The 24,286-nt window shown below is 42.4% G+C and overlaps 1 protein-coding gene across 4 annotated transcripts; it reads right to left on the bottom strand.

Annotated features, from left to right (window-relative positions):
• Positions 1-1,714: 1,714 nt before the first annotated feature.
• KMT5C (lysine methyltransferase 5C) lies at positions 1,715-18,380 on the bottom strand. 4 transcript variants are annotated; one of them, XM_035134831.3, is made up of 9 exons: positions 18,276-18,380; positions 11,005-11,151; positions 10,677-10,842; positions 9,651-9,760; positions 8,778-8,941; positions 6,663-6,682; positions 5,683-5,819; positions 4,866-5,050; positions 1,715-3,112 (listed from the first exon to the last, which is right to left on the bottom strand). In XM_035134831.3, exons 2-9 carry the CDS (start codon positions 11,112-11,114, stop codon positions 2,334-2,336), a joined length of 1,671 nt encoding a protein of 556 aa, XP_034990722.2. In that variant the 5' UTR covers positions 11,115-11,151; positions 18,276-18,380; the 3' UTR covers positions 1,715-2,333. The 4 variants fall into 4 exon arrangements, with proteins under 4 accessions (XP_034990722.2, XP_034990721.2, XP_034990717.2 ...); XM_035134830.3 differs by having other exon boundaries at positions 18,272-18,374; XM_035134826.3 differs by lacking the exon at positions 18,276-18,380 and adding an exon at positions 12,859-14,067.
• Between the last annotated feature and the right edge of the window lie 5,906 nt (positions 18,381-24,286).

Genomic DNA, 24,286 nt, shown 5'->3' with positions numbered 1-24,286 from the left:
TGTGCACAAAGGCAACTTTGCAGATTAATTTGAATGATGGTGGAAACAGCTCAAATTGCCAGCAGAAACAGGGTATATGAAAGAGAGTGTTGTTTATGTTACCTAGTTGTGCAAGTTTCTCTTATGTTTTTATTTATTTAACAAAATTATAGTGCCTTCACATGAATATGCAGTTGAAGGAAACTACCAACATTCTCTACAACACAGATAATGGACTCCCTCTCAGATCCATTAATGAAATGCTCATGACTGGAGGTCTGTGGATTTTCAGCCTTTTCATTGTGAAGGAAAATGCCCTTCTCCACAGCTAAGTCCTCACTCACACTCACGAGTTCAAAATTTTATCCCTGCACTATAAATACAATTTCCTTATTGTGATAGAATGAGCAGCTGCAGCTACAGCTCCTTCTAGCTGCAGTTGTGCTTTTGAAACTCTCACCTATTAATGCCTAAATACCACTTTAAAAAAAATTTCTAGGAATCAGCACTGGTACTTGGCAGAACTATTAAAAACAGAAGGTCTGGATTATAATATAAATCTAACTCAGAATACATATCCAACACGGATACCAAGCAAAACTCTAGAAGCAGCTCTAAAAACAGATTTCTCTGTTTCAGAGTTCAAAAACTCATCCAGAGGACAGATCCTATCCACAGTTAGAAGGAAGTCTCACCAAATTAAAAGGATACTTGCAAGTGTGCATAGAATTGCAGCCTTAAACAGCAGTGACTCACAGATGCACACCTGTCTCTTTCAGAAGCTATATGGAGAAGGCATTAAGACTGAAATGCACCAAGTTGGAAACAAAACTAACAAAGAAGGGAGAAAAGAGAAAGTTAAAGTTAAAGCAGGTCCTGCTGATTCCTGGCTATGGATTTTCCAAAGTCAACACCACAAAGCTCACCATGAAAACGGCTGCAAAATGAAGCAAGCATTCTCCAAAGAAGGCTGGCTACAATACAGCCCACCTGTTGGCTTCTCATCTTCAGCTAATCTTCAACTAGATTTCTAAGTACTCCACTGAACACAGCTCAGAAAGAGGCTGGAAATCCCAACTGCCAGACAGGACCACAGGTCAAAAATACAGACGATCTATTTACTGTATTGCAATGACATTTGAACTGAACCCAACCACTACTAGATGAGTAAGAACTATTTATCCAGTCTAAGCCAACACCACACAGAAGGAAGGTCCTTTATCACAATGCCCCTGAGCCAAGGAATCCTCTGATCAGAGCTAGGAAAGTTCAATTATTTCATTCTCTGCCACGTGACTACAGTGTGGAATATTTGCATAAAATTATCAAACTCACTGGTATTCTAAAATTTAAAAAAACCATTTAACCTCAGCCATATCTAAGTATAAAAACACGAACACCTTAAAGGTCAGTAACAGTGTAAAAAGCCCCAGTACACATTCATTGAAAAGCCCCAGCAGGGAGAAGAGACAAGACAGACCTGACTAATACAAAAGTACGGTAGCTTAAAAACTAGAAAATTGGATGTCTTGTAACAGTAGGCACCTAAAAAGCAGTTCGGGGGAAGGGATAGAAAGTGAGAAAGAGGAGAGAAGAAAGAGTAATTCCCTAGATAAACTTGTTGAAGCAAACAGCAGTCATCAGGCTAAATGGGCTGAATAGGCATGGGTTGCATGCGCATGTGCACTTCTGGTTGCTGGTTTTCTTACAAAGAATTAAAGAGGCTTCCCTGATTAGAGGTAGGCTTTCTTTACCTGCCAGTCATTTCATTCTCACCAGCCTCACAACCTCCTTAGGGGCAACAAACAGCGAAAGCACCATGTGTGTCTGTAGTTCCATGGCTGAACTGCTACAAACTAGAGCATTGGGATACCTGGAGTCAAAAGGTGAAAGGAGCCTGGGAGAAAGCAAGCGGAGTTCAATGGTAAGATGACAGGGAGAGTCAATCCCAGACATCCATGCAGCCTGCTATATGGCTTAAGTTTCAGGGGTAATGGATCAAGGTTTGGCCTGGTTGTGGAGGGTGCTTCTAAAAAGGAAAAGAAGAGTACAAGTGTGATGGAGGGAGCACCCTGGAAGGAGGAAAAACGGAAAGTAAATCTGCTTTAGAACAAGAGGAAATGGAACACAGGGTGGTGGTGTTAGCACAGATATATCCTCCAGCCCTTTGTGAGCATCTCAACAGAACAAAAGCGATGGTTTCTCACCCCATACAAGGTGATTGGGACAAAGACCAAAAAGTCAACAGATGATTTCAGGCAAATTCTGGTTGGTGGGTTTTGCCCTGGCTTATCAAGGATCAAGCTTCCACAAGCACCTGAGGGTCTCTTTGCAGGACCTGGAGACCAGCCAGATCAAGATAACTCCTCACAGGAGCTGGAGGCCACTTCAAGGTTGATGGAGCCGTGGCTTACGACCAGTCGAAACCGCTTGGGTGGCACAAAAGGGGGAAAGGAAACAATTTGCTTTGGAGGATGCTGCTCCTCTGTCGGCTCCTCCTTCCCCTTGTCTGGAGGGTGCTGCTGCCAGCACTGCCTGCCTCTAAAGAGGGGGCTCTCCAAACGGACATGAGCATACTGGGAAAGTTTGGGGTCTATTGCTGATAATGAGACTTGGGGTTTGGGCAAAACCCAAGTTTGGCGTCGGGTCATGCTCCTTGTTCTGCATAGGACCTGGCTGGAGGAGGAAGAGCGTGAAGAGCCAAGGATCTCTTGGTCCCCTGAGTATAGTCCCCCAGATCCTGATCCATGAGACCCCGTGATCTCAGCGGGGTTCTTCACATCTCCTGTGTGATGCTCCTCAGCCCCCTGGCTAAGCTCCCCATTGCTGCTATGTGGTTCTCTCTCACCAATCCCATGCACCGCTTCTCTGTGCAAGCTCGGGCTCTCAGGTCTATTGTATGTCCTTGTGTAGAAGGAGGTTTGCTGGGTCTCAAAGTGGCTGATCTTCCTGCGCGAAGAGCGGCGGAGATGTGATGCAGGGAACATGGAAGGAGGGCAGCATTGCAGATGCACCAGTGGCTGCTTACTGAGCTTGCAGCTACGTGCTGTGCAGCCCAAGCAGTCATGCAGGGGGATACATAAAGGCTTTAGTATCCTCAGGTACCAACGAAAGGCAGATCTGCGGAGAGCAGCTGGAAGAAGAGAAGGGAGGTCAGCCCTAAGAACAATGCTCCCCACCACAACATCCATCCCAAGCTGTAACCTATTTAAGCAGTGGTGCCACTGAACCCTTTGCCTAAAGAGAAAAGTACCTTTAAGAGTTAAATTGGACACCTCAATAGAGGTGATGCTGCAAGTCATATGCACAGTACATGGGTTTGGGCAATACAATACCATCAGCTATCATTACAATAGGGGGCCCCTCTGGAAATGTGATCACTAATTAAAACTAGCTGAAGAGTGAGTATGACCACTTGTCTCTGCAAAACAAAATCCATGAATTGCAGTTGCTTTGGAACTCTCATTTTTGAGGATATATAAACTCTAGGCTTCACAGATACTTCTGGTACTACACGGTCACCTTGACTTGCTGAAATCGCTCTTGCTGCCTGCACAGAACCCAGGGTCTGACTGTTATCTCCCCATGCTTTTCCTTTGCTGCCTCCCAGGTTCCCTATTTGGTGCAGCTGCTCAATGCTTTTTAAGTCTCTCCTGGTTCCTGCTTCTCTGGATTCCTGCTTGCTGAAGTAGAGATTCGGTGCCAGCTTCTCAGAAGTCCCTTTTCAGGGTTCTGGCTTGCCTGTTTGTCCCTTTATTTCCTACCCAATCCAGGAGTTACAGGTGAAACTCAAAAAATTAGAATGTCGTCGAAAAGTTCATTTATTTCAGTAATTCAACTTCTATATTGGTTTCATCTTTTAATTTGAATTACTGAAATAAATGAACTTTTCGACGATATTCTAATTTTTCGAGTTTCACCTGTACTACAATCCTATGTGCACATGGACCTGGCATTAAACCCAATTAAATACACTTGCGCTTCTTGTCTACCAAGGCTGGGAAATTTATTTCTTGCTACATATACTATAATCTGGAGGTCTTTCCTCTACAAAATGTAGCCTCCACATTTGCTCCCTCTTCCTATCTTTAGTGCTGTGTGTGACTGTTTTAGAAGCCACCTCCTGGTACTCCCTGCCCAATAATGCATTACTGAGGCCTGCTCTGACAAGTGGGCCCAGAGAAAAAGAGCAGGTTAGTGCACCCCTTCAAACATTGCCGAGCACACCTTTCTTTCACTGCTTGGACCTATCCCTCCAGTTTCTCACTCCTCCTCTTACACCCTGTATCCTTGCTCCTTCTTGTATGTATGTCATGTATGTGTGTTAGCTTAGCCATGAATACTTAGCTAATTCTCCCAAACCAAATAAATGTGTATATTCTTGCTGAGCTACTCCCCACTGGCAAAATAGATACACATTGTTAGCTGTTCCCCATTGAAGTGTTGCAAGTGTATATTTTGATTCTCTCTGTGTGTGTGTGTGTACACAATAAACACCCCCTTTAAAAAAAAACCCTGTGTGAATGCTAAGTTGCTGGGTAAATCTACTAAGATGCATTACTGCCACTGTCTAAAGGCCTTAATTCATGAGACTCACAGAATGTGTGGATGTGAAACATGTGTCTACCAAAGGAGACTTATTAACACCCCTTCAACTCAGGGGAAAGCACTACTCTTTTTCCTCACCACACAGATCACTGTAATAGCACTAGAGTAATTTTTCTTGTGCTGAATTTAATGGGGAATGGGAGGGATAAAATGGGTGCAAACTAGCAGGCTCATCTCTTTTGCAAGGCTACACTGAGCAGATGCTCAAGCCACATGTGACCTTACAGAATTGCAACCCACAAAACCTTGTTTCAGCAAGTCACCCTTAGACATCTCACCATTTATTTTTGCTTTCCTGCGCCGGGCCTTGCATCCCCCTTTCACACTGAGTCGGGCCAGCTTGTATGACGGACGTTTCCACCGCTGCAGACGGCCATATGTCTCTCTGAATAGATATGTATCATTGATTGAGGTAGATTGTGGAGGTGTTTGATTCAGGAGGCGGTAGGCTCCTTCTCCCTTCCTGAAAGAGGCAACAGTTGATAATTGGGTGAGGGGTATAACTGCACAAGAATGGAGCTCTGTATTTACTAAGCAGTTCACTCTGGCTTGTATGTATGTGTATAAATGTGTACACACACACACACACACACACACACACACACACACACCTTGAAGCCTGGTTTTACAGGAAAACCAACAATAAGAGAAAATCAAGACAAGGCAACCACAATAGGCTTTTATGGAAGGAGGAAGAAAAAAAGGACAGGTGACAAATGAGATCATTCACTGATCTCCTGTGGAAGAGTATGTATAATATCCCCCCCCCCAATCCTTAGGTGCTGCTGTTGCTCTTTAAAAGGTTATGTGACGGCCCAGGAGGAAATAGCTGCCATCCAAACTGTGCTACCTAGCAACCAACCCCAGGAGCGCTCCTATCCCTTGGGGATGGAGCTTCTCTGTACCTGAGCAGTTGGACAGCCTGCAACTCTTTCTGGCAGCAATGGTGATTGATGAGGGCACTGATGAGGGAATGTGTCGTATCTCAGTCTCTCTTGCACACATGCACAGTAACAGTATCAGTATCAAACAACTAGAAATGCCACCCATTCCCCAGCTGAGATTCCTTAAGACCTCACTGCCCCCAGCCTTCACCTTTCACAAGTGTAGCATTCGCACAATTCATTGTCCTCTCCAAAGAAGCCGTCGCCATAGAAGCATGTGATCTCATCATCTGGTTCAATGTCCCGCAGCACCTTGACGCAGGCAGTGTTCCCATCCATTGGGACAAACTGCAGTACAGAGACAAACAATGCACATGGGGAAGGAACAGCAGGAAACACAGAAAAGACCCCCCCCCCGAAATGTAGAGGTTCAGGATGCTCTCTGGGGTGTGGTGTTTGGGGGGGGGGGACCAGCAGAAATCCCTCTCAGAAATCCCAAGAGACCCAGCTCTTATTTTCACAAGACTCTACAGTGGTACCTTGGGGTAAGAACTTAATTCGTTCTGGAGGTCCATTCTTAACCTGAAACTGTTCTTAACCTGAGGTACCACTTTAGTTAATGGGGCCTCCTGCTGCTGCTGTGCCACCGCTGCAAGATTTCTGTTCTCATCCTGAAGCAAAGCTCTTAACCCGAGGTACTATTTCTGGGTTAGCAGAGTCTGTAACCTGAAGCGTCTGTAACCTGAGGTACCACTGTATTTGCAGACACAGAAGTTCCTGACACTGGGCTTCTAGGCACTTCTCAGAAACAGCACACTAGTATGAAAAGAGGCAAAGAAATTAATTTTTTTCTAGACCTGAACTATGGGGAATGAGGGTCATACTTCTAGTCTTTATGATGGTGAAGCAATGGCTGAAACGCAGCATCCTGAGAAGCAGTAGGAGAGAAATTGCCAGGACTCAGCAGAGGGAACTTTTGTAAGTCATACAGCTTCCTTCCTCTCCCAAATATTTACAAGGTATTACTTGCTTCCTCTTTCAACCTCTTCCAACATATCCTACACCCAAAGCACACACCACAATAATAAATGAGTTCTAGGAATGAGTATGTGTGGCTTGTCCCAAATGCAAAGCCCCAGCATTTTAAACAAGAAATGCCACCTCTACTAGCAATAAGCCAAAATGACTTACCTTACAATTGGGCCTGCAGTCTGAGAGGTTCCACGGTGAGGGACAAATTATATGGGGTGGGGGATAGGCAGTAGTGGAGAGAGATTTTTTTAAAAGAAAAAGAAAAAAGGCAGAGACAAGTTATAAAGATAGTCCACTTGTTCAGACACTATTTACATTTCAGCAACAGGCTAGAAGAGAAAAAGTATGCTGTTGCTTTTCAATAATGCATCCTGCTTTCTCTCAAAGCAATTACAAGTTGGGGTAAATTATCGTTTCACTAATAACCTAACTTCCTTCCAGCCTTCCATCACGGAATAACACAGCAGCATACATTAAGTTCCCAGCCCGACACCAATCCATGTACCAGTCACATTGAAAGCTGCTTTGCTTCAGGAGGGTGACTGCATCGTTTGCCCTCAAATCATGCCCTGGCAGGTGTGGGGTCTAAACATAGTACTTCAATAAGTGCTCTCACTCTTTTTCTGAAGGCATGTTTCTAAGCTTTCTAGCCTTCTAAGGTTGTGAAGACTAGCTTGATGCTCCTGCTGAAATCCCAAAGCCTCTGGGGAATGGGGAGCTGAACAAAACAGTGTGCTTCAGAGAAGGAGGAGACTTTCAAGTGCACTGTATATGATTGTTCTTGCCTTCTACAGTGAACTAAATCCAGTTTCAGTGATCACATGATCTTAGTTACCTGAAGTCCAGAAAAGGGTAGGCTTTTCAGCCATTAATAACTCATAGGGGAGGGGAAAGAAGTTTCCATTCAAGGTCACATAAATGGGGTGCTAAAATAAGCAATCTAAAAAACTAATTCTTACTGGCTTTTTAATTAAGGGACCTAGCATAGCTCAGTGAAAGTTCCAGGTTCAGTCCCTAGTACCTCCAGCTGGAAGTACCAGGTAGTAGATGGTGGGAAGAACTCTGGAGAGCTGTTGTCAGAGTAGACAATGCTGGGACCAGTTTCCTATGGAATGTACCAACTGATTACACCCTAGACTTCACTGGAATGCCCAATTCCTTCACTTGACAATTAATTCCAACAAAAATCCTACCAACTTGAAAGCTAATTAAAAATACATATAACTTATCTTAAGCAAACCTGTTCCTACACCCCACTTATTTTAATACTCATTCCCCATCCTCCTTACAATCTTCCTGTACTCGCCCAAATAGACAGAATCCTTAGGAAGTGTATACTAAAAATCAAATAATGCACCAGATTTAGAAAAAGGAAAAGGAACCTTTTACAAGCAGCAAAAACCTTTTACAAGCAGCTTGGAATGAGTACTAGAAACTTAAGCTGCTAAGATTGAAGTTGCTGTTGTTTTTTGTTTGCTTTTACAAACTTTATTGAAAAATTTAAAAACAATTATGAAACAAAAAATGTTGTCTTCCAAGACAAACACATGGAAGTTTGATAAACTCATCTGAAGGAATAGAATATCTGTTCTTTCTGATTTAGGCCGTTAAACAGACACCTTTTTATTCAATATTTTAATTGGCATTATAATGAGATACTATATGGACATACATTAGTTTAATTGTTTTCTTCAGCAAAAGTATTTTTTAAAAACAATTTGTTGCAATTTCATTCCATACTGAAAGGGACTTTCTGATGTTAACCTGGGCCTTGCTATACCTGCACATAAATCACATCCAGCAGTTATGGTATGTTTCATGCACACAGGAAAGCAACCATGATGGATCTAAATGGAGGACACTACGCCATGTCTGGATTTCTTCTGTAGAAGCTACTTGGACCTTTGCACATTTATTTACTGCTTTCAATAACACTCATGGAGACCTTGCTATTATAATTAAAGTAGCAGAAAAGCAGCCATGTTGCCTAAACAAAATGTAAATCAGCACTGGAAGTGTGCAAAAGTTCCCCAGGTAGGGAACTGCTAATACAGCAGGGGTCCTGGTTCCTCAATCCCCCACCCACATCAGATAGATTATGGTAATTCATAGTCTACATTGTATGCCCACATGAACAGTAAAATTAATGGAAAAACTTAATGCAGAGATGGAGTCAAAAGGCTGTAGGGCACTGGGAGGTGCGGAAGTTATCAGAGGATCTATGGAACAACGATTCAGAGGCAGAGCCAGGACCAGCTGCACATTTCCACATACCATGATTAATGAAGGCTGCAGGCCCCAGCCATAGCTGGGCACACTGTTTGCGTGTGGAATACATGATGCTGAAGTCATTTTCACCAGTCCGCAGGAGACTCTCATCTGGCTCCGTCAGCTCTGTAATATAACCCTCCAGAAGCTCCAGTTTGTCATTCTTTTTCCTTATAGGCAGGGAGAAAGACACAAGCATCACAGATCAGCTGTCCTGCTCCCCATAAATGTACAGTAGGTGAGGATGGTGGGTAAATTTAAGTTCACTTTACTGAATATTAGTTCCCTGCATTATAGATTGGGAATAGGATGTTTTTGAAAACTTGTTCCCAGAGAATCAACAGCTCATTGAGCCTCCAGCACACCAACAACTTCTGTCCAAGAGGGAGATAGTCATACATGTTACAAACAGTGCAAAACACTGGAAAGTTTCTACACCCCTGCTTGCATTCTACCTGCATTTTTGTTGTTGTTGCTCTATTTAGTTTACTAAGAGTTTAGGATTTCAATGGATGGAGTGGGGTGCCCCTGGGCTCCTTGTGCTGCCCATCTGCTTAAGTCACTTTGACACTGTCAGCTGGGGCAACTGCTAGCCAAAAAGATCTTCCTGGTGGATTTTGGTGCCAGCTGGAAAGCTTTTTATTTTCCCAGGACTTAAAAAAAAATTTTAATTTAAACTTTTAGAATTGCTTTAAAAAACTATTGATATTGCTTGAAAGTTTGAGATGGTTTTTATTTTCTGTTGCACTGTTCTTGTTTTTATGATTTATAAATTGTATTTCAATGCTTTCATCATTACTGTAAGCCATATAAGGTTACATAATACTAGCAAGTGGAAGGGTGTTATATGGAAGGGGTGTCAAACCACCATCACCCTACCATGATTTCGTAGCGACCACACGGGCACCATTTATTTCCAGGGAATACCGGGTACAGCGCTTGATGGCAAAACCACTCTCAGGAAGGAAGATGCGAAGGTAACGAAATATCTGTAGAAAAGAGATAAACAATTGGCTCCTAGTTAGCAATTCTGGTTCCCTGCTTACCTCATCATCAGAAGTCTAGCCAATTCTTCTCCTAAGAAACCAAGGTGCTATCATAGTCTTCCTACCCGCCAGCAGGAGCAAAAAAATTCATGATTCCTGGCCACCAGCTCATTTAATTATTATTATTATTTATTTATACCCCGCCCATCTGGCCAGGTTCCCCCAGCCACTCTGGGCGGCTTCCAACAAAATATTAAAATACATAAAAATTAGATCTCCTGCCTTGCACAGAGAAGTTTTGTTAAAAACATAGATACTTAATTGGTTGTCTAAGATTGTTGCCCATGAAATAAAGGCAGTGGGAAGGATTGTGGCCAACACACTCTCAGCAAAGATAGAATACCACTTGGGGAAGATAGAATGTCTTGGGGAAGAACTGTGTTGCAGGAGCTACCCTGTCACCAGCCATGTTGTTCTAGGATCTGATGGCGAATGGGGCATTAGAGAAAGTGCTTCAGAGAAGAACAGACAGCCAAAACTGCCAGTCATTTTTTTAAACCCACGTTTAAAAGGGAAACTGCAAAATAAAACTGCTGAAGGGATACACCAAGAATTTCAATGTTATCACTTGTGGAATGAACAGAGACAATGGATTTTTAGCATGTTGTCTGGACTAATTGACCTAGCAGTGTCAGCAGGTATGTGTCATGAAGAACTATTTTGAGGATTAGCACTGCTAATTAATGATCTCTGTCTGTACTCCATATCCCTGTTGGTGTAAAGGTTCATGTGAAATACGACCCAAGGGCTCTGTCACATATCTGAAGCAAAAACAATCCCTCCCAATCATCACTTTCAGATTTTGACATCTTTCTTACCCTCCCTCCCCTGAAATAGCAAAAAGGTAAAAGAGTTGTACATGAGTCTTGAAGGCAGCCTCCTGCTGACGGCTCCGCTTCGCGAAGTACTGGCAGGCCCAACCACCTTGCATCAAGGCCTGATATGCCGTGTCTAGGTCCTTGCGCTTCCGGAAAGCTTCCACTGCTTCCCGCAAATGGTGCCTTCTTCTGATGGCTGGGAGTGGGCTGAAGGGATGAGAAAGAAAGAGGAGTTGGGTTTGCTTTGAAACACACTGCTTTCCTTATCCCCCTCAATTCCAAGCCTCACCACTCCCCCTCAATTTCTATTTTGCCCTGTGCTGCAAGTGGAATCTTATTGAGTCTTTGAGACCTCAGGCCCTTCCTCACCTTACGTTCATCTTATGGGTCTTAAAGCCGAGGTAGGAGTCGAGAATTAGTGTTGTAGCAAGATCATCATTTTCACATAGCTCCTTGGCAGTCACACGAGTAGAACCCATCTTCCTTCCAGAACCATGCTGTACTCAGCCTGGCTACCTGCAAGAGGGGTACAGAGTCAAAGCTGTGCACACAAACAGGAAAGTTGGAGTCAGTGCGTAATCCCCACTCCTAGTTACCAAAATGCAGATTAAAGAAGGTAATGAATTATGTAGAAGCATTTTTTGACCCTAAACCACATCTGCATTCTTTGAAATCTTTTGTTTCCCTATGCATGTGCATGCAGATTTGCCCACCGGTTTATTTAAATACACATTATTATTTCTCCAATATGCTCATGACATTAATCTAACATTAATCTCAGTAACCACTTTTTTGCTATGTACTGTAATCATTATAACTGAACTACAAGCTCAGCAAGACTTTATTTACATTTGTAATAAACCACAAAATTAGATTGCATTGGGCTAATCTTTATTCAACAAACTGATTAACAAAAACATGCTTTTAATGGACTGGTCTTACTGCAATCATTGTATTTATTTATTTATTTTTTATAGAAAAGTCTGCATGTGACACTTATTAATGCAACCCTATTTAAGTGGAAACTCATAAGAGACTTGATTAAATCTACCATGCCAGGAATTCTATCTCCAATCTATTAAATCCAACCTCATATCTCTGTCACTTCCTCACCCCAAAAATCAGCTTTAAGAAGAAGAAGAAGAAGAAGAAGAAGAGTTTGGATTTGATATCCCGCTTTATCAGTACCCTAAGGAGTCTCAAAGCAGCTAACATTCTCCTTTCCCTTCCTCCCCCACAACAAACACTCTGTGAGGTGAGTGGGGTTGAGAGACTTCAAAGAAGTGTGACTAGCCCAAGGTCACCCAGCAGCTGCATATGGAGGAGCGGAGACGCGAACCCGGTTCCCCAGATTACGAGTCTACCGCTCTTAACCACCACACCACACTTTAAAACCTCCTACTCAAGTATTTTTACTTTCCACAGGTTATATTTCTACACAGCCCCTCTTGTAAACACTGAATACTTAACTTTTTCCAATTAAAAAAGGCGACAAAACCATAAACTACAATAAAAACTATCACCCCCCAAAAAACCTGAAATCACTAAACCTCACATACTCTCAAGATACACAAAATGTTTGTATACTACTGTATAGTCAACTTTAGGAACATCAGTTGTGCAGAACTTTCTGTGGGAATATTTAGCCAACATCAATCCAACCTCACAAGAGAGAAGATCCAACTGATCTCCCTGGCAAGAGGAATTGTTCACCAGGGGCCTACAGATATTAGCTTGGTTTACTAGCCTGCCTCATTCCTACCCCAAATCCTCTGGCACATGCAGAGGGCTTAAAGAAGGGAAAGAATTTCCCTCATTTGTGCTTGGGCACAGAGAAATTAGGAAAGTGTGACGGAGTACAGCTGTTTCTTGCTTTCTTGAAACCAGAGCACATTGGATTGCTTACAGAAAGGGATGCAAGCTGTTGGGTATCATTCTCTCTGGAGGGCCAGAGACACTGATAAAGGAACACTTGTTCCCAAAGAACAAGAGACCAAAAGAAAAGGGGTTGAACAATGACTGCTAGCTAGGAACCGGTGTCAACTTTTTTCAGCCAACAATTCTGCACAGAACATGTTGTTATGTGCCAATATAAAATGTTACTTTTCCATTTAGGATTTTCCCACCAAGGGACCATGCATTGATGCCTTTGTGGGACACTTAACTTCTTTCTGTATACGCAATTTTTCAAGCAAAAATAACATGTGAGTTTAAGTCACTCACTAGCTTCCTGGTTATACATGAGGATCTCCAGAATACAGCTCAGAAAGGAACCTGAGGTCGTCTCATTGACTGCCCACTACATGTCGCTCCAGACAGCAGTCATGACCTACATTTAGAAATAGACTATAATCACTTCATTGCTTTGCTCAGGGATACAACTCTCTGTCTTTGAAGAAGCAACACCCAGGCAGGTCAACGCTGAGCAAAGGTTGGCCAGAGCTACAGTAGAATAGCTACCAAGTCCCATTTGTAGATTTTCTGGAGAGAGAAAACGAGTTAGGTTAATTTGCATCAGAGAATTTCCTGATGCTTTCAAAAGTGATCTAATTCAGAATGTTTATTTGCATTTAATAAACAAACTAAAAACTTTAAAATTGGACTTTAATTGTATGGTATTTGCAACTGTCATCCATTCATTGTTACTAATATATACTAATGGAAAATTTTCTACAACAACAACAACAAACGCTGGAAAATTTTCTGCCCCTCATCACTGATCTCTAAAAAAAGAAAACTGGGGCTACCAATATTCTCTCTCTCTCTCTCTCTCTCACACACACACACACACACACATTTAAGTACACAAAGATTGTTACATTCTAGGAACACATTCCATAGGACATTTAAATTTCTACAATGTAACAGACACTTCATTCTTGACTCAGGTGCTGTCTCCTAGTGCTTCAGAAGGGTATCCAAAGCAAGAGATGACTATCTGGAAAGGAGGCTTGGAGCGCCATCAACATGGAATCTAGCTCATAACAGAGGTGAAGGATTGCTCTCAAAGCGCCAAGCAAGCAACTAACAGAGCGTTTCTGAGGTATCCAAGCTTCATCACAAATCTTCTTCTTGGGCAATCACTCATAGCCGAGTAAGATTGTCCTCCATAAACATGGTTTTAACAATGAGTCCGTAAGTGACTGTGGAGGCCAATTCCAGTGGGGACATTGGTTTCCGGGCAGGAGTTGATCACGGTGTAGATTTGCCAAGCATGTCTTCCTCTTAGCATGTTTCTCCCTTTTGTCCCGAGTCCGAGTGTCTTCAAAGCCCATGATACCTTTGGTAAAGTCTTTTCTCCAATTGGAGAGCTCGCAGAAAAGTGTTTTCCAATTGTTGGTGTTTATACTACATTTTTTAAAAAAATTCTTGAGACAGTCTTTAAGCCTCTTTTGTTGACCATCAGCATTACGCTTTCCACGTTCGCAACCCGCAGCATTCACAACCACAGTTCCGATACTTCTGGGTTCAGCACGGGATGCAACCTGAAAAGACGTAACCTGGGGGCTTCCTGTTTCAGGTGGTGAGAAATGGCTGACTCCGATACGATCGGACCTCAGCCGTGCCAGTAATTCAGGGCTGATATGGGGGTAATTAGCCCTGGCAGACTCCCCAGGGTGGGTGAGGACTGTTTCGCAGATTGTCCGAGATTGTCAGCTTGCATCAGGGTGCAAGTGGCAAGACACTGGGTCCCAGAGCACGACACGGCTGGCACTCTCCAAAGCCGCTCTCATAGCCGGAAATATCTGTTTGATAAAATCATTAGATTTGGACAATAAACAGACATAGTCTGAACCGAAGAAGACTGAGAAAAAAACCTTGCAGAATTGCAGAGTCCCTGGTGTTTAAGCTCGGACTTCAAAGAGATTCTCATCATGACTGTTTGGATTACGGAGGTGATTGGTATGTTCTTTTTTTTTCTCAATACCTACAATTGTTTTTCTACGCCAAGCCTCATTAAGAAACCTTTTTTAAAAAAAATGGTACAGATGGACTCCTATTTATAATTGAGTATTCAATTGCGCAGCTTTACTTAGACTTGAAAGACTTGATAAAGATAAAAGAAGAAACAAGATGGCACTTGTTAATATGACGCAGCACAGAAAAATGAGAGTTCCTCCCTTTTTTGAGGAAAGTGGGAGATGCTTACTGGCTGACTTGAGTAGTGACTTGAGACAATAATTTGGGAAAACATACAGTGCAGAATTTCTTCATTATGAGCAAGAGAGAAGGCTAAATGGATGTCTAGCAGCCCCCCCCCTCTAGGGCCCAGAAGGGGGGATTGTGTGGTCTCCAAAAGCTGATCGATTGCCAAATGACTTAGTATATCTGTGGAATACAGTTCATTTACATTGCAGTATTGCAGACAGTATGCTTAAAATCAAACGACAGGCTTGGATAACAGCCCGGATTGGAATAACTTGACAACATGGGAGTTGCTGCATCATTAAACGATAAACGATAAACTTGGACAACAGCCCAGATTGGAAGATTGGAATGAAGTCAGGAAAAGCTGCGCTGGCAAATAGACGGAAAAATACATATTTAGAAATAAAGCTGTATTCAATGGATGAAAGGATATGATTTCTGACATGATTGAGAATTGCATAGCCAGGGATGGAGAACTTTAAAGCGTTAAGATTGGAAAGTGGAAAATATGAGAACAACAAAAAGAAGGCAGGAACGAAGATATTGGAGATATACTTCAAGAGGTCCAGACTATGGGGAGCCCGGAAAAATTAATAATTTGGACTGTAATTTGGTTTTTTTTAGTTTATTGCTTTTAATTGGATTATGATTATGGATATGTTAATTGGCTGTTTTTATTGGAAAATTAATAAAAATGATTATTATTATTATTAAAAAAGACGCAACATGAGGTATGACTGCACTTTGGTTTCCTGGATGTTGAGAGACAGGCCAAGTTTTCCGTAAGCTTCTGCGAAGATATTTAGGATGGTTTGGAAGTCATCCTCTGAGTGTGCACACACTACATTGTCATCAGCATACTGAAGCTCTATGACGGAAGTTACAGTAATCTTACTCTTTGCTTTCAGCCTGCTCAGATTAAAGAGCTTTCCATCTGTTCGATATTTGATTTCTACTCCAGTGGGGAGTCTCCCTTCGACTAAGTGTAGGATCATGGCAATGAAAATAACGAATAGAGTTGGGGCAATAACACAACCCTGTTTAACACCTGATCCCACTGTGAAGGGTTCACTTTGAGAGCCATTGTTATCTGTGATTGTTGCTGTCATATTATCATGGAAGAGCCGAATGATGTTCACAAATTTATTTGGGCAGCCAATTTTCAGAAGGACAGTCCACAGGGCATTACGATTTACAGTGTCAAAAGCCTTAGTCAGGTCAATAAACCCCATAGACAGGGGTTGGTTTTGCTCTCTGCATTTTTCTGTTGAGTGGTTAAAATCATGTCCATTGCCCCCGCCAGAAGGCCGAAAACCATTTTGGATTAAGAGATAAGTTTGCTAAAATCCTTGCAAGAATTTTGCCGGCCGCAGCTAATAGAGAGATGCCTCGATAGTTTCCGCAATCAGTTCTGTCACCTTTTTTTAAAGAGATTGATGATTTTGGCATCCCTAAAGTCCGCTGGGATCTCTTCTCTCTCCCAGATTTTTTCGCTGAGCTTCTGAAGTTGTTGTGCAAGTTCAATTCCACCCATTCTGAAGACTTTGGCAGGTATCGCATCAGGTCCGCTGGCTTTGCCAGGCTTCATCTACAATTTAACTAAAACTATAACATTATACCATATATGTATCCCTGTTTGTTAACTGATGTGGTTAATTTTAAAAAAAACCAACAACAACAACCTTAGACTGAGTTTTAGCACACATGAAAAACTTAAAACAAATCCTTATTTCCTGATGAATAGCCTTTGGACTATAAGGTAACTTACATAGAAAACTATCTTTAGAAAATATTTTCCTCCAAAAGCATTTTATTTTAAAAATCCAATTTAATTTTTTAAAAAATCCAATAAAAAAGAGATTTAAATCACTGATTTTTTTATCCACCCTGCCAATTAGTAACCTAAGTGTCCCCCATGTGGCTAACCGCATAAGCGTATTTACCACACCGATAGGCCCATTCACCTGTAGAGTTAGCACAACAGTACGTCACTTGCTCAGGTCAGTCACTGTGGGCACGACAACTCAAAAAGCCAATTGGCTGCCACACATGGTAACTTTACACACAGAAAGAAGCACCTTGTGCAGACCACTTACATGGGCACGTGCTCAGTCATGTGTTCTGGCCCCGAAGCCTGATGGGTTGAGGCTAGGTAATTGCCTTGAACTAGGCCAGACAATTTGTCTAACTCAGGGGTCAGCAAGGTTTACCTCGCCTGGGCCGGTTCACTCCAGCGGAGATCCCTCCGTGAGCCAGATCACACGTGCGTGTGAGTGCGCGCGGCCTCGATTTCCAGCATCTGCTTCTGCACAATTTCCGGCGTCTCAGCATGTGCAGACGCGATTTCCAGCACCACGGAAGCGAGTCCTCGCGCTGTGCTGGTTTAGCGCAGCGCGCGGGGACTCGCTGAGTGGACAGCTCCCTTTGTGGGAGGCTCATGGGCCAGTTAAACGACCCCCGTGGGCCGCTTGTGGCCCACGGGCCTTAGGTTGCCTAACCCTGGTCTAACTAATACAGCAGAGCTTTCCAAACTTTGTGTTGTGACACGTTACGTGTGTTGGCTGCAGTGTGTAGGTGTGTTGTGCGAACGCTCCCCATGCTCCTCCCAAGGCTGGAAAGGGGTTAGTTTAACCTCCGGTTTGCAAGTAAAACTGAATTGCTATGTCACAAAATGATGCATGTCTAAAATGTGTGTCACCAACATGAGAAGTGTGGAAAGCGCTGTAATACAGCATTTGTTTATATTTCTAGTCCTCCTTTCATATTGTAGTTGGCAGGAGGTGTGAGAAGGCAGGAAACTAATTACGTTGGAAATGGGGAGAGAAAAGGTGTCACAATAGGCAGGGAAATGTGGGGAAGAGGGGTTTCTTCTCAAAGTGTTTCAGGGAGACTGAAGAAATAAAAAGGAAATAGGGAGCCGAGGATGCTCTCCAGTGTTTCGGTATGCTTATTTTTTCCTGACAGTGTGCGTGTGGCATTTTAGGATGAAAGAGGAGAGGGCATGTGTCACGGGGGGTGGGGGAGTAAGGTGGCATTTTCGTCTCTTTCAGGGAGAAGGCTTTTTTTTTAAAGGAAGACTGGAACTTAGGAGAAGATAAGCGTTGGGGGCGAATCCTTTCTGTGAGAGTCTTTGTTTGGGTGGGCAGTTAAGATTTAGGATTAAAAGGTAAGGTCCCGTTTCGTTCTGGGTGAGAGAAGGCGAGGCGGGTGCCTCAGCCTCCCCTCTCCTCACAACCACCTTATCCCCACGCAAGGACCCCCCCCCCCATATTGGGAGGGAAATAGGGCTGGGGACACTCCTCTTTTCCCTCCTCTCACCTCAAAGTTCCCCCCCCCCGGACGCGCGCACACCCGTTCCAACCGAAGCCCCTGCCGCCGCCGCCGCCGCCGCGCGTGCCAGGCCTCCCTCCAACGGACATTCCTTTTTCTCTCCCTCCTCCCCCTCCCGGCCAGCGCTGCTCTGATCCCTTTCATTTCTTCCACTCACCTACCTGCTCGCGCGCTCCTGTTTCTCACTCTCGGCGACTATCGCTACTGCGACCGCATCACGCCGCGCACCCTCCCCTTTCCCCGCGCCATTTGCCCCTTTGAAAGCCTGTCACTCCCCGCCCGGCTCCCTCGACGCGCCATTGGGCGGGTCGGTCCGTCAATCAAAGGCAGCTCCCGCCTTCCTCCCGTTGTGCGTCCATTGTGCCTCTCGAGCGCAGCCTTGCCTGCCCCGCTTTCCCACCCGCATTCTCAGGGCTTGATTGGCTCAGAGGGAGGTGCCTCTCAAAATCCCTCCCAGCCTGCTATTGGATCGGCTAGGCCGGGAAGGCTCCCGTCTTCCACGGGAGGGGGCTCGCCCCTCAGCCGATTGGGTGAAGCTGGTATCTGTTAAATATTGCTCCCGCCTTCCAGAGTCGAATGAGGACGCGGCCCGGTCCCCCAGCCACCTATTGGGAGAATTTGGTGTCTGTCAAATTTTCGTATGTTCCTCCTTCAGTCGCGCCCTTTTAGAAGAACCGCTGCCCTACTCAATGGCCGCTGGAATCCCAGAAACATTATGCCTTTCCCATTGGATGTCAAATAACTATTGACGCCCACACCAAGAAGTCCCACCTCACCTGGCTTGTTGTCATTGGCCAAATAAGACGTTTATCAATGTTTCACGCACATTTTCGGCATCCATTGGGCCATTCACTGCTCTTGGCCGCAATTCTCCACTTCCTCAGTTTCTATTGGATCTTCGTCACACCAGTGGCAACGATGCCTGTCTCTGTTTTATTCCGTTTTAATAGCTGCTGGGGAGCGGGGACATCACGGACTAATGTTCTTTCTACTGTCTCTTACTGTATTAAGTATCCTGACGTTTGAAATTTCCCACCAAAAAGCTAGCGCTTTCTATTGGTCTGCCTGATCTATTTGCCGTTTTCCCTGTCGAGTAGCAAATATTAGTGGTCCGCTTTGCTGTCACTCAGACAACTTCCTCCCAACACGATCTGATCCGCCTACCCAGGGAAGAGAGGCGTACAGAATAGTTTTCAACGGTTGCCATGAGGCTTTTTCGTGCTTTAGCGTGAAGAGAGAGCTGCCCATAGAAATTAATGGAGAAGCCCAGAATTTTTACACACTGATAAAGTCAAATTCTTGGAATGCACTATACTTAAAGCGTTTTTCCAACTTCGTCCTGCGGATTCCTGAATCCGTCAAGTTCAAGCAGTACAGTCACAGCCAAGCAAATTTAGAATCAAACAGCGGCCAGAAGGCCTGATCTTTGTCTTGTTAGGGAATTCACAGGGGGGGGGGGCACATCTTTATTATAAATATTATGCATAAATGTATCCTTTCGACTTGACAGCTCAGGGAAGTTACCTAGTTTTAAAAATCATATAAAATCAACTCCAGTTTCCCCATTCCAACACTATTTTGCCCTTGAAAAGGGACTCCAGGATGAGAGGATTCCTGATTCAACAGAATGCAATTTGGAAAAAGGCGAGAACTGAGAAAAAGGAAAATATCTTGGATAAGTTGAAGGAGAAAGAAAAAAAGTTGAGAGCAAAACCGAAAAGTCAGGAAATCCAAAAAGAGATAAAAGCTTTGCAAGTACAGTATTCCCAAATAATAAATGAAGAAATTGAATGGAAAATTAGAAGAATGAAACAAAGATCATTTGAATCGGCTAATAAATGTGGGAAACTTCTAGCCTGGCAATTGAAGAAAAGACAAAAAGAAAGTACAATTATAAAGATCATTGAGGAAGGAAGAATTATAGAGAACCCTGCAGAGATAAGGAAATGCTTCACAAAATATTATAAACAACTTTATAAAAGGGAAAAGGAAGATAAAGACAGTATAGAGAACTTTATAAAGGAAAATGGAATACAGAAAATCCCAGTTCAACAAAAGAACCTACTGAATGAGTTGATTACAAGACTAGAGGTTGAAGCAGCAATTCATGAGCTGAAAAATGATAAGGCCCCAGGACCTGATGGACTGACCTCCAAATACTATAAAACATTTAAAAACTGGTTGATACAACCAATAATGGAGGTAGCAAATGAAATTTTAGGGGGGGGCAGGGCACCAGAAACTTGGAAAGATGCATTTATCTCTCTGATTCCAAACCAGATGTGGATAGGACTCAGGTTAAGAACTACAGACCAATCTCATTATTGAATGTGGATTATAAAATATATGCTAGTATTTTGGCATCAAGACTGAAAAGGGTGTTGAAAGACTGGATACACAAGGACCAGGCAGGATTTCTGCCAGGGAGGCATATGAAAGACAATATAAGGAATATAGTAGATATTTTGGAAAGACTGGAAATGAAAATAAACACCAAAGCATTGTTAATTTTTGTGGATGCCGAAAAAGCTTTTGATAATATTTCATGGACTTTTATGAAACAAAATTTAGATAAAATGGAGGTTGGTCAAAATTTTGCTAATGGTATTAATGGTATTTATTCTGAGCAAAGGGCGAAAATTATTGTAAATAATGTGGTCTCAGAAGAGATAAGAATAGAAAAAGGAACAAGACAAGGGTGCCCACTTTCCCCCCTTCTATTTATTTCGGTTTTAGAGGTCCTGTTAAACATGATAAGGAGTGATGAAGAGGTTAAAGGTATTACAGTAGGTACAAAGCAATATAAGTTAAAAGCCTTTGCAGATGATTTAGTTTTAACCCTGCAGAACCCTGAACACAGTGCAGTAAGAGCATTGCAGATAATACAAGAGTTTGGCAAGGTGGCGGGCTTTAAGTTAAATAAAGGGAAAACTAAAGTTTTAGAAAAGAATTTGACAATGCAAGAAAGACAAATGGTAGAGGACTGTACAGGACTGAAATGTGTGAAAAAGGTGAAATACTTGGGAGTTAATATGACGGCAAGAAATTCAAATTTATATAAAGATAATTATGAGAAATTATGGAAGGAAATTAAAAGAGATTTGGAGATATGGTCAAGATTGAAATTGTCCTTAATGGGCCGAATAGCAACTGTTAAAATGAACGTATTGCCAAGAATGTTGTTCTTATTTCAGGCTCTTCCGATTGTGGATAAGTTGAAATGTTTTCAAGAGTGGCAAAAGATATTGTCTAGATTTGTCTGGCAGGGGAAGAAACCCAGAATTAAATACAAACTTTTGACAGATGTAAAAGAAAGGGGAGGATTCTCACTGCCGGACTTAAAGATTTACTTTGAAGCAGCAGCTTTCTGCTGGCTGAAGGAATGGTTTTTGCTAGACAACGATGATGTGTTAGATTTGGAAGGCCATGATAATGCATGTGGGTGGCATGCGTATCTGTGGTATGATAAGGTAAAGGCTCATAAAGGCTTCAAAAATCATATAATCAGGAAATCATTGTTCAATGTATGGATCAGATATAAGGATTTGTTGGAAAAGAAAACTCCTAGGTGGATTTCGCCACTGGAGGCGATGAAGCCTAAAAGACCAAATATGGATGAAAATAGATTGAAGTATAAAGATATTTTGGTGGAGGAAGAAAATCAATTTAAGTTAAGGTCATATGAACAATTGAAGGATAAGTTAAGTGACTGGTTTCAGTATGTGCAGATAAATGAAGCATTTAAGAGAGATAAAAAAATAGGATTTCAATCAGAAAAGTCGAAATTAGAAATAGAATTAATAGAGGCAAATAGCAAGAATTTGTCCAGAATGTATAACTTATTGTTAGAGTGGCATTTGAAAGATGAACAAACAAAATCGGTTATGATTGATTGGGCCAAAGATTTGGGCCATAATGTTATGATGTCAGATTGGGAAAAATTGTGGAAGAAGGGTATGAAATTTACGGCATGTACGGCGCTGAAAGAGAATTTAATGAAAATGATGTATAGATGGTATTTGACTCCGGTAAAATTAGCGAAAATGTATCATAAAGGTGACAACAAATGCTGGAAATGTAGAGAAGAAGTTGGTTCATTCTATCATATGTGGTGGACATGCCCTAAGATAAAAGGCTTCTGGGAAATGATTTATAATGAAATGAAAAAGATATATAAAAATACGTTTCAGAAAAAACCAGAGGCCTTTCTACTTGGAATAGTAGGGGAAGAAATTCCCAAAAAAGATGTTAATCTGTTTATGTATGCCACCACAGCTGCGAGGATTTTAATTGCAAAATATTGGAAAAAGGAGGAATTGCCCTCTTTACAGGAATGGCAAATGAAAATGCTGGACTTTATGGAACTGGCAGAGCTGACAGGAAGACTCCGAGATCAAGCAGGGAAAAGAGTGGAGGAAGACTGGAGAAAGTTTAAAATATATATAGGGAACTATTTTTGAAAGTTGAAGATCTGAACATCTAGGGAAATACAGAAGTCAAGGCAATAGGGAGATAAGAGGAGCTTATAAAGTTGAAAAATTGATACGCAGTATAAAGATGAGATTAAGAGGAACTAAGGAGATTATAGTATGATGGAAGTAAATGAGATGAAATAGAAACTGCTACAGTGATATTCAAAATGAAAATCAGATAGTGGGGAGTTGGGGAAGCCAAAAAGACAATGATTTAAAAAGTTGATTAAAGATGATATGTTTATGTTTTTGTTTGTATTGATGTTTTTTTCTTTTTTGTTGTAATGATGTTCTTTGTATTTTTGGTATGCATTGTATTCTTTTTTGTGTGTGTGTGTGCTATAAAATGTTTAATAAAAAATATCTTTAAAAAAGAAAAAAAAGAAAAGGGACTCCAGGAAGTGACAGTCGATGCAAAGCCAGGACCTTATTGTTCTTTCTCTGTGGATACTCAAGAAGTTCCTCCTGGTACTTATCACACATTTACTTTTGCCCAGAACCATTACCCTTATGTTAATATTGTTTACCAGTATGTTAATATTGTATGTACCTCCCTGTTATAGGAATTTAGGGGGTCGGGTGAGGTGACCCAGAAATAACTTGGTTCTGACCCAGGAAGAGTCCAAGAACCTGACAAGGAGACCAGTTTATGGAGCTCCTTGGCGGAGTAAAATGACACACCAGAGCGTCTTGAAAGCAAGGCAGTTTATTTCTAGTAAAAGAAAACTATTGCAACAGGGTCCTTCCCTCACGCACAGGACGAAGCGAAGAACCCCGAACAAAGGGAGCTTCCCAGTTTTATAATATTTTCTCCCCATGTTACAGTTACAAGAAAAGGCGGGAGACAGGTTGGGAGGAGGGCAATCAGGTGAGTACAAGGGGTTGATAGGTTTCTTGATGAGAGGATCTTTGCGGGACAATTGTGGTGATGGTCCTGATTGTACGTATGCATATTTTTTATTGTTCACAGGATGGGCTTGGCGGAGGTGCGAAGGACATGATACCTTGTTTTTCTTCCTTCAGTTGTGTATTTGTGTCAATTTTGTAAGACAAGCTAGATGGCAGTGTGGTAGAGGGAACTTGTCAAGACGGGAGAAAACATAGAAGCTGTTCAAGGAAATTTTACACTGTGCGAACTTGAGTAACTGCCAGAATGTGATACAATTAATACATATAAACAATATTTGAAAGGGAAACGCGTATACTTAAAGTTCCATAGAGAATTACAGAAATAAAGTAACTAGTAGTGAAGGGAGGGCTACATTTCAGCAACAGTAATACATTCATAGTTTAGGGCAACATTTTGACATTTCATAAAAATCTCAAAGTTTAACAAAACCACACATAGAAGAGTACACAGAAGGAGACCTATGTCTTAAAAATAGAATCAACAGATAGATTTATACAACAACAGATTTTTATTCAGGTAGAATTAAGGAAGGTTTTAGAATCGGTAAGTCTTCTTCCTGGGAGGCGGGGGAAGCGCTTTGGGCTGTGCAGTAATAAACCTTGCTGTTTGCTCCGGATGGTGGCTGGACTCCTTCCTTTTCATTTCGCAGTGGACCGCGGGCTGATGCCTGACGAGCTGGGTGGCAGAGCAGCCTCGCACCCAGATTTTCCCCTAACAGTCTCAACAAAGTTACAGGTAGGTAGCCGTGTTAGTCTCAACAAAGGTTCAAACCCTCAAAGTATGCAGAGAG

This window comes from Zootoca vivipara, chromosome 12 (assembly GCF_965207765.1).
Source record: "Zootoca vivipara chromosome 12, rZooViv2.hap1.1, whole genome shotgun sequence".
Classification (NCBI taxonomy): domain Eukaryota; kingdom Metazoa; phylum Chordata; class Lepidosauria; order Squamata; family Lacertidae; genus Zootoca; species Zootoca vivipara.
Note: the sequence above shows the minus strand (reverse complement) of the source record. Positions and strands in the feature narration are given on the sequence as shown.

Bases quoted from the DNA above. Each gene is read 5' to 3' on its own strand.
- KMT5C (XM_035134831.3), bottom strand. From the start codon at position 11,114: ATGGGTTCTACTCGTGTGACTGCCAAGGAGCTATGTGAAAATGATGAT. The intron at 10,843-11,004 runs GTGAGGAAGGGC...TCATCCCTTCAG, and splicing joins ACCCATAAGATGAACGTAAG to CCCACTCCCAGCCATCAGAA. The intron at 8,942-9,650 runs GTAGGGTGATGG...CCTGCCTATAAG, and splicing joins GTGGTCGCTACGAAATCATG to GAAAAAGAATGACAAACTGG.